Source organism: Medicago sativa, chromosome 8 (genome assembly GCF_051527215.1).
Source record: "Medicago sativa cultivar Bolivia chromosome 8, Bolivia_mono, whole genome shotgun sequence".
NCBI classification, from domain to species: Eukaryota; Viridiplantae; Streptophyta; class Magnoliopsida; order Fabales; family Fabaceae; genus Medicago; species Medicago sativa.
The window spans coordinates 83389899-83400477 of NC_140756.1; the positions used below are offsets into that span (position 1 = coordinate 83389899).

Consider the following 10579-nt stretch of genomic DNA (forward strand, 5'->3'; position numbering starts at 1 on the left):
ATAAAAAATTGAATACATGTTTTTCGATTTTTTATTCACAATTTCATCAACATGCAGTTTTAAACCCTATTATAAAATATGAAACAACCCAAAATAAAATTAAAATATGTGAAAAATTAGTAAAGGCAATAAAACATTGTTATTTAAAAGTTGATTTTATACTCTAAATTATTAAATCAATAGCAAAATATTTAAATTTAATTATCATTGACATTTAAATTATAAAGAAATGAATTAACTTTTCTTAATTGGTGGTTCAAAATTAATATATATCATAAAAATACTTATTTATGTTAAAATAGATTAGAGTGTAATGCAAATTTAATTATTAGGGGAGGAGGTTGTAATTCAAGCATCATATAAGGGAGGGGGAGTATAAATTTTATTTTTCAAGGGAGGGGAGTGTATATTTTAACATAAGAGGGGAGGGGGTGTAATTCAAGCATCTTTAAGGGGAGGGGAGTATAATTTACTCTTATTTTTTTGGATCTTTCTATTATTAAATCTATGATTAATTTTTAGTTTATGTTAACCTTCTCCATTTTTTTAATGTAAAGTTTAGTAAGTTAGATTTCACAAGATCGCCAAAAACATTTAAACTCGCATATAAATATAAAGTGTATCCTTACAAACTTAACCTACTATTGTTGCTTGATCCGAACTCTTAAAACATAAACATACGACTTATTTTTTCCATCATACCGATTTCTCGAGCACTCTATGAAATTTGGATTATATAATTTGAAAAGCGTAAAACACCTCCAAAACCCTCAAAACACGTTAAACACCCTCCATTTTTTCGGATTTCATTTATAATCCGAATAAGGTGCGCGAGAAGGATGAAGTGGTGGAAAGCAAACGGTCTAAACATAAATTAATTAATGTAGTAATTCCAAAACCCGGAATAAATTGTAATTGAATCTATAACACATTAACAAATAATGATCTCAAGTTTATTAATACTTTTTCACAAAACAGTATTCACAATACTCGTGAATACTCCCCGGTCAATATTATAAGTAAAATATATATTTTTTAGGGTTAAATGTGTTTTTGGTCCCTATAAATATACCAATTTTTCGTTTTAGTCCCTCTAAAATTTTCCTTCAACTTTTAGTCCCTATAAAATTTTCAATCACTACTTTTGGTCCCTATTTTTAAGTTAATTTTTGTATTTTTTAATGAAATTGTGCGTAAATGTGTAGAATATTGAAAAAAAATTCCCCCAAAAATTAGAATTATTCAACAAAACATAAATTAATTATGAATTTTTAACCGTCAAACATATAAAAATTCATATTAAATTCATGTTTTGTTAAAAAATTCTAATTTTTTTTGGGAGAGATTCTTATAATATTATGAATTTTTCTGCAAAATTTTATTCAAAAATATGTATTCTAAGTATGAGTTTACTTTAAAAGAGGGACCAAAAGTGAAAATGGAAATTTTTTTAAGGACTAAAAGTTGAAGGAAAATTTTAGAGGGACTAAAACGAAAAGTTGGTATATTTATAGGGACCAAAAACATATTTAACCCTATTTTTTAAATTCATTGAATAACTAATGTATTTTGTCCATATTACAGATCAAATATATTAACTATTCAATTAAACTTTTTTTTCCCTATAAAAGTGACTGAAAAAATCCCTTAAAAGTATACTTCATGTGCTTTTTACAAAAGATTGTTCACCATATCAACCAATATGGACACACTCCGGTTTGAGATGGAAATTAAGTACACCCTTGCATGCTCTGAATAATCCAAGGCATTCCTGATCCTAAATATTAGGATCTTGCCCAAACAATTGCGGAAATGGTACGTGCAGTGAGTGAATTAGTTCATGTCCAGATAATAATAACTAGCACGATGACTCATAAAGATAAATGCTGCAATTTTAAAATTATATTTTCTGCACTTGCCTGAGACATAATGGGTGCCTGGTATTTCACTTGCTTAAATCATGACTAGTAGCTTTCAAGAATTTTTTGCTACATTATTTCAAATGGGGTATTCTAAACATCTAAATCATTTGTTTTTTACTACCCAACATTTGATCTCATGTGTTCAGATTTACACGTGTGATGAAAATGTGAAACTTGTTATATTGTATGTCATCTAACTTATGACGTATATAACTATATATTATACATAAATAATCTCATTTGAAAGTGTTGTTTACAATGCTACGCAGTTTATTCTGCTATTAATTTGCATTATTGTATCACTTAAACGATAGAAAACTGATTAATGGACTACCAAATCTTATGGTAAGTGTGTTTCAAATAAAAAACTTAAGGAAACTTTAGAGAGCTACATATACTGATAGTAGATACCATAAAATATAATAAATTTGAAAATGATGGAAAAATATAAATAAACAAATAAATAAAAAGCTAAGCACATGAATTATAGTCTTGTACTCTAATTTGACTCTGAAAACATTCAATGACTTCAGTCAAAACATTTGTTATCAAAGGCTTGCAGGCTCCCTAGCTTCTTTTTGCAAACAATTCCCGCAACTTAAGCAAGGAAATACCAACTCAAAACCACCCAAAAATACATTTGCAAACATGCAACTCTTCAATGTTCTACTCTAACTCAGAACCACCCAAAAATACATTTGCAAACCATGCAACTCTTTAACGTTCTACTCTATACTGCTTTCAACTTTTTCTTCAAGTTTCAACAACTGAACACACAATTTTGGGACTTTCTTTCCCCTACACTTCTAAAAAAACACACATGTTTCCCAGATTATAATTCATTCCGTCGCAACCATTAATTGTTGGATATGTTGCTTTCCATTTACCAAAAGAATACTAGTGTATAAGCAGTCTTCCTTGTTAGCAGAACGCCAGCAGTTTGGTGATTAGATTAAATCACAGATAAAAGAAGTATTTATCTAAAGTGACCCTAATCTTGGTAAATTCCAAATGCCTTTTGTTCCAAAATTCACATGTCACGATGTTCATGGTGAATATTCAATTAATCATGTTTCAGGTGTCACGATTCATGAACTTGTTGATCAAGCAGAAGAAGATACTAAGAACCCTACTGATAGATGATAATATACGCAGCATTATGAAGACACAGATGTTAGAACTTCTGTTCACTGCAAATTTATCTCTTATGTTTATCACAAGACTGATATAACTTCAATCTTATCTTTTAAATCTTTAAAGGTCAATGTCAAAAACTCGTCCTTTGAAAAGCATAAAGCTTAAACGAGAACATGTGAATATGATTACCTTCAAATTTGAAGGACCGGCAGCAATAAAAATGACATAAACCAGGACAAGCAACGCCAATAATAATAACAAGGAGTACACAATAATATATTAATCGGTGTTTGTTAATCTAAATGTCAGCCATAGGCAGAACGGATTGACAGGTCACAGCATCCCAATAACTAAAATTTACTAGAAAATATAAAGTGCGCAAAAGGCAGGAAGAACAATTTACCAACTATATTAACTCATTTCTTCTTCTTAGAAGGTGGCTGATCTTCATCATCGTCCTCTTCTTCGTCTTCATCCTCATCTTCTCCATCATCATTGTCATCGTCATCATCGTCGTCGTCCTCATCATCGTCATCACTTCCTCCTGCACCGTTTGGCACAGGATCGTCCTCAGGATCAGCATCTTCGTCATCTTCATCACCGGAGAAGTCCTCATCATCGTCATCATCCTCATCATTCACATCATCGTCATCATCCTCATCGTTGTCGTCCTCGGTTTCACTACCATCTTTGTTCTCTTCACAAGTATGGTTTCGCTTGGACAATTGATCTAGAGGAAACCTAATCAAAAATAAAATAAAAAATCAAGATTTTTGGATTTTCGAAATTTAAAACAACAACAACCAAGTCTAATCCCACTAAGTGGAGTTGGCTTGAAATTTAAAACAATCACAAAAATTTGAATAAGGAATATATGTTTATTTTTACCTTCCATCCATTGGTGATATCAAATGATTGACATCAGTAAGAAGAGATCCAGTCTGGAGAGAAAAAACAAACAAGAATCTTTACTCGATGCAAATTAATCAATTGTATAATGAAGAGAACATTTTAGTTCCACCTATTGAAAAGCAAATTAGCAACAACATACACAAATCACGGTTAGAAATAACTACATTGAGTTCAATATTGCAATTTGATTATATTCATATGCGTACAGCTTCCAGCAAAAAAGGAGGTATGCAAATAGAAATTTCATAAGAGAGTTTATGATAGTTGCAATTCCAACAAAAACTATCAGATTTCACAGTAATGAGCGGGGAAAAGCCCGACAAAATGACAATTGGACAATTGGTTATACAAAAACTGATGTATATATATAATCATAGATACAAAAAAGGTAAAAGGTTTACTGTTTCACAAGCTGAAACTTCAAAATAAACATAAATATGATCCAGACACAAACAAAATAAGACCCTGTTCTAGAAAAATCTCCTAAACTTGGCAACAAATTTCTACTTCGAATCCCTTTTCACACATTATCTACTAAATTGTTGGTGCCAAACAACTTAGAGGTAATCATTAGAGAGGGACAAAACACATAATAGACACACCTAGTGTTGTCAATTGCAGATCACAGAAAATAACGACTTCTTCAAATTCTGCGGCATTACTGTGCTATAGTGCCGCTATTTAAAACACTTAATACTAAATAGGGTAACGATTTCTTCATACGATTTGTTCAAATTCCACTACGCTTTAACATTAAAGCCACTACGAATGTCTCAAACCACAAACCCTAGTCACTTGTATCAAATCATTGGTCAGAATAAAACTCGTTCTTTAATCTAGGGTTTTAGAACTCAAAACTACACAGAAACAAGTGAAAATCATAGAAATTTTGAACTGAAAAATTGTGAGATAGGAAGTATACCGCTATGAGGAGGTAAGCGAGGGATTTGGCAGTAGCAAAGAGAGATTGAAGAATCAGAGCTTCAGCAAAAGACGAAACAGAGATCGAGTTGTTGTTTCCAAAGGCGAGAGATGAAACCACCATTGTTGCCGCTGTGAGTACTGTGCTGCTGCTGCTTCGCTAGAGAAATCGAGAGGGTGTGTGCGGGAACTTTGGGTTTGGTCCCGTTAGGGTTTTTCATTCAAATTGATGTTGCTTCACCAAATTGTTTGCTTCCACGTGGGTAACGTTTAATACTGTATTTACCTTTTTTGTTTTCTTTTCTTTTTTTGTGTGTTAATAGATGAGATCAAATATGTGTTTAAGCTTTTTCCATACTAGATTCTTGACATGAAGTTAATCGAATCATTCGCAATAATGTAAACATATATAGTTAATAGAAGTTTTATAACAATTTAAAAATATGTTCCCTTTTAATACAACAATAGCAACATAACAAAAAGGTTTGAACATTAACAAGACTTCCGATAAATAACATTTGAGGTTGTATTAGTGTTCTCTTCATCTCCATCAACGATTAGTATTTTCAAACATTGTTTTGAAGTGACTCGGAAATTGCAACGTACAACCGACCATGCGAGAACACAAGACTCAAGAAATAAATTCCAACATTTTTAAGTGATTGCCCTTGACTCTTGTTGATTGTCATGGCAAATGAAACAGATATTCGAAATTTTCTTCTTTGAAATTTGAAAGGAATTTTAACATCAAACGGTGAAAGAGATAACTCGGGTATGAAAACTTTTCGCCGATGTTAACATCAATGACTTTGCTTTTTCTTCCATTCTTCTCGGTTTTCTTACACTATCTTTCTCGACTACATGACCAAGGACATCTACAACAAAAAATTTGCATTATCATTTAAATAAACAGCTAAAAACAAATTCGTATAACTAAAAGGTAGGATTTCATACTAGCAACCACGTCATCTTCCCGAGAGATCAAAATGTCTTTGAAGGACATGAATTCAAACACGTTCCGAGGCACATTGTTTGCATTCACCTTAGTAAATCTCGCATTTCCCATCATGTTAAGTTTGTACTTGTGTGGCAAGAGTTTGTAATTCCCCTTGTTAAATCCTACCATGACATTCTCTAGCTTATATGTTCCTCCTTCTTCAACCATTTTTTGAATCGTTGGCACCATGTATTTACGAACAATGGCATGGATCCGTCCTCGCTAAACAAAAATAACATGTCATTAACATATATGATAGAGTCTTAAAGGAAGATAACACTTGTAGGGTTTTGGTTACGAAAAAACCAAAATAACGTGCATGGACATTAAACAACAAGTAGCACGCTAATTAATTGATTGGTGGTAAGTGAGATTTGAAAGTTTTAAATGTGAATGACCATAGTCTTCTATTGGTAATAATTACTATTCATTGCAGCCATATAAGCGAGAGATGAAAGGTTATGAGATTACGGCTGAGATGTAAGGAGTGGTTGATTTGATTTGATTAACATTAATTACGTATTAGGGATGGAAAATGAGGATGAATTAGGGCTAACATGTCGGCTTGGCAAATGTAGCTTTTATAATAAAGGATTAAGGTTGATTATGCGTATTTTTGTTTTGAAAGAAGGTTGAGTATGTGTATTTTTTTTGACACGGAGTTGAGTATGTGTATTGAAAACGGAACTAAATATTCGAACCCAACAAATACGGCTTATACAAATATTGGGAGGGTATGCGAGACAACGAAGAGTTACAATTAAGCAAAATCAAAGATTCATTTTAGAATTGTTTTTATAAAGTTAAGCGTGCATACACAAGTTCATTTTCCGAGAAATTGTGTAGATTTGTATTTAGAATTGCTCTAAGACACATTGATGAATCGTTTGATAGTGTTGGGTGTGTGGAAAACGACAAAGTGATGTGTGGCTGTACTTTCGTAACAACATATGGGCTGCCTTGTGCTTGTAAGTTGGGAAGATTTAAAATTTGTGGTTTGAATATAGTGTTAGATTTTGTTCATATCTCGGTGGAGGAAATTAAGCATGGAAGGTCAACGGGAGTAAGACGTAAAAATTTGGATCGTATTGGACATGAATGATGCAATGAAGGCATTGTGGAAATTGTTTAGGTCACTTAGGAAACGAGCATTGAGAGGCAAGGTGATCTAACCGGTGTATTCAGTATGAGTTTAATGTGTCCATCGCTTTACAAAGTTAAAATCAAAGGTGGGGTGAAGAATGATAAAGGCAAAGTGACAAAGGGATATGATATGTATTGTGATCCTTCGTATAGAGAGTATGTTGACAAAACATATTCTTATACTCACAAATAGACATAGATGTCGTGTACACAACCATCTCAACCCTCTTAAAAACAATCATATCAACCTTCTCAAAAGTAACCATCTTTAAAATAGTCACGTCAACCTTCTCGTAAGCAACCCTTTTCAAAACGGTCATCCCAACCCTCTCGAAAGTAATCCTCTCATAAGCGAGGAATTTCGAGAGGTTATTGATATTGTTTCCCAAACATATTCGTCCATATGTTCATGACATAGTCGATGTTAATCAAAATGAAAATGTTGATTTAGAGTGATTTTAATAAATAATTGGTGTTTTTCAATGAAAATTTCATACTTTTAGTTGCCTTAACATATGCAATATTGCACATGTTAGACAACCATTTTAATAAATGTTATTTGATATTATGTCTTCATTAGATGTTATTGGTGTTATGTTTTCAATTTAATATTTACCGATAATCATAAACTAAAAGTCAATAAGACATCATATAGTATAAACTAAAAGTTGATAATATAACATACAAAATAAATCAGATGTCGATAATACATATAAAACAAACCAATGCCGATAATAAAACATAAAATAACAAGGATAACTAATATAAAGGTCCACCACGAGCCAAATCTAATGCATGGTACAAACGCCTAAACATGGGTTTCTCTCGTGTAGCGCCAATCTTGTCTAAGTAACCTTGTAGTTCGGAAGCAATCAAAGCCAACCTCGGGTCAGAAGGTCGTGCATCATTAGGAACGCTGTACACTGGAACAGGGACTGGTCTATGCGGGTCGTCAGCAGGGCATATCAAACGAGGGTGTGATACATTGTAATACCACTCCATGTATGTCTCTGTGACCTCAAATGGATATGTCACCGAAAGTGCTCCTTCAATGACCCGACACACACTTGAATGGTAATTGATCCACTCAGCATCTACATTAAAGGTATGAGGATCCGGAGGAGGTGGTGGTACATACTGCACGTATCCAAATTGTCGAAGGCACCTCTCGGTGCAAGTAAGGAACTACAATGTCGCACCAGCGAAGACAACCATTGTATAGACATACATCATCAAATGGGATTACTTGACGGTGACTCTCAAATGGGCGCCATATGACATCTGCAGGTGTCAAATCATCTATCAACCTCCGTATTTGATCAACCTTGAGAGTCCCTTGTTTATACTTCCATCGCATAGCTCGAGCGGCACCTGTTTCTGGTTTATCACAACAAACTCTGTTCTCTGCTCGATTACCAAGAGTCGGAAAATATTCGTGAATCCAACACTGTTACATAAAAATAAAAAGTTGAAATAAAAAATATAATAATAAATCGAAACGACGAAAATAAATTATCAGAAACCCACATATCATTTGTAACAGCTAGTGTTAATTTGGAGGCACATGGAGATCATGACTCAGCTAAGACAGCTCATCAATCTGTTAGAAAAATCCCACAAATTCAAATTCAGGAAGTAAGGAGAGGCAGTTGGATCCAGAGGCATAACAAAAGATACGAGGAGTAGAGAGCAATAGAAGCATATAAGGGGATAAAAGGGTTATGAGAAAGGGGAGGAATATTACATGATCCATCCCTTGGGTCATTATTCCCTTATTAGTACTTACTGCATTATAGTGCCTTGCGTTCTTATTATTTCAGTGAACTATTTCTCTATTTCTACCTGCATTAGAGTTGATTTTCAGTTTAATAAATCAGTCCACTTCCTATTTTTATTTAGCCTCTTTTTAGTCCGTAACATCATTATTTCATCTCTAGTAACATTCTATAAATAATCTATCTAACATTATTATAAAATTACCTGTAAAAGTGTCATATATCCTCCAAGTTGCTTGCAGGTAAACATAGAGCCATCTCCCAAGTGCTCGTACAATGTAACCAAAGCAGCTGCACCCCAACAATATCTACCACAATCTGACAAGTTTCTAAACAACGGTAGATATTTTGCCTCTACGAGAGTAAAACTCTTGTCCGTAAAAACAGTACACCCAACTAGAAGGAGCATGTAGGCCCTAGCAGCGCAGTCAAGCATCCCAGTTTGATGATGCATATCGAACAACCTGTACAACCACTCTTGCCTATAATAGCCACCCCTGTTCCTCGTCGTCTCTGCCCTGGCTTCATCATAAGTTACCCCCAACAACTCCTCAGCAAGTGCAGCTGCTCCTTCTTCAGATACACTCGGAGGTCGGTTGTAGAAATCACCCCTAATCGGAATGTGAAGTAGGCACGCCACATCATATAATGTAATAGTCATTTCACCAAATGGCATGTGAAATGACGACGTCTCAGGATGCCATCTCTCCACAAATGCTGATAAAAGATTGGCGTCGACCATCTTCATACTAGTCCTCTGAAGTGCACTAAGTCCAGAACCTTTCAACCATCCCTCTATTAGAGGTGGAAGTTGTCGAGGAACCCAACCCTCCAACTTTTTCCCATGTGATGCTACCTTTAACTCCTTTTTGACACCGCGCTCCTGCATAAATTTAAAACAAATAATCAAAATAATAAAACATTATTATATTACTAAATAAAACAATCAAAACGATTAAAACTAATAAATCATTAAAACCAAAAAATGAAAATAATTAATAAAAAAGACATTTTATACGACACATTAAAATCATTAAGTGTACCGGTAGACCCAATCTTTAAATTAATAACTACTGAGTTATTTTTTAAATAAAAAATTGTTTTCTATCATTTACAATTGTAATAACTAAATTTTATTCATCAATAGTGTCACCAAAATAAAAGTTAACTTTTCTGAATTTTTATTACTCGCAATTAAGGATGGAAATAGGTCAAATCGTCAACACAAAGACCTATAACTTAGCGTGTTTAAAGTTTAATTTGACTCGACTCGTTCAACAACAAGGCCAAATTTAGACTCTTAAAACTTAAAAGAGCCTATTTATTTATATATGCTGGATTTGAGCTTGTTGAAAAGTCTATTAAACATTTTTTTAATAAAAAAAGCCTACTAATAAATCAACCGAGGCCTATTTAGCATAAAGCCTACTAATAAATCAACCGACGCCTAGCATAGTGGTGGTAAATTGACATACCTCTTACACTACCTAATTTAATTTTAAGCCTACTGTAATATCCCGCGTAATTTTAAATAAATTTTCGTATCGCTTACATGTCGGAACGGAAATAATTTTCAAAGGATTAATTATTTATTGAGAAATCGACGATATTTGGTAAGTATCTCGTAATATTATTCCAACGGGCTTGAGAAATTAAATGGTTACGAATTAACGGAGGATAATTATGTCTTTTTCACTTGAAGGGTATTTTGGTAATCTTGCCACTCAAGATTTTTAAAAAAAATAATAAGGCTAAAGGTCAAATTTTCTACC

At 33.4% G+C, this 10579-nt stretch overlaps 1 protein-coding gene across 1 annotated transcript; it reads right to left on the minus strand.

Moving 5' to 3' along the window:
* Window positions 1-3311: 3311 nt before the first annotated feature.
* On the minus strand, window positions 3312-5195 carry LOC146902342 (uncharacterized). The gene is made up of 3 exons (XM_085731262.1): window positions 4894-5195; window positions 3948-4000; window positions 3312-3800 (listed from the first exon to the last, which is right to left on the minus strand). The coding sequence occupies exons 1-3, from the start codon at window positions 5014-5016 to the stop codon at window positions 3476-3478; spliced, it is 501 nt and encodes a 166-aa protein (XP_085587388.1). The 5' UTR covers window positions 5017-5195; the 3' UTR covers window positions 3312-3475.
* Between the last annotated feature and the right edge of the window lie 5384 nt (window positions 5196-10579).

Bases quoted from the DNA above. Each gene is read 5' to 3' on its own strand.
- LOC146902342 (XM_085731262.1), bottom strand. From the start codon at position 5,016: ATGGTGGTTTCATCTCTCGCCTTTGGAAACAACAACTCGATCTCTGTT. The intron at 4,001-4,893 runs GTATACTTCCTA...TTTTCTCTCCAG, and splicing joins TCGCTTACCTCCTCATAGCG to ACTGGATCTCTTCTTACTGA. The intron at 3,801-3,947 runs GTAAAAATAAAC...ATTTTTGATTAG, and splicing joins ATATCACCAATGGATGGAAG to GTTTCCTCTAGATCAATTGT.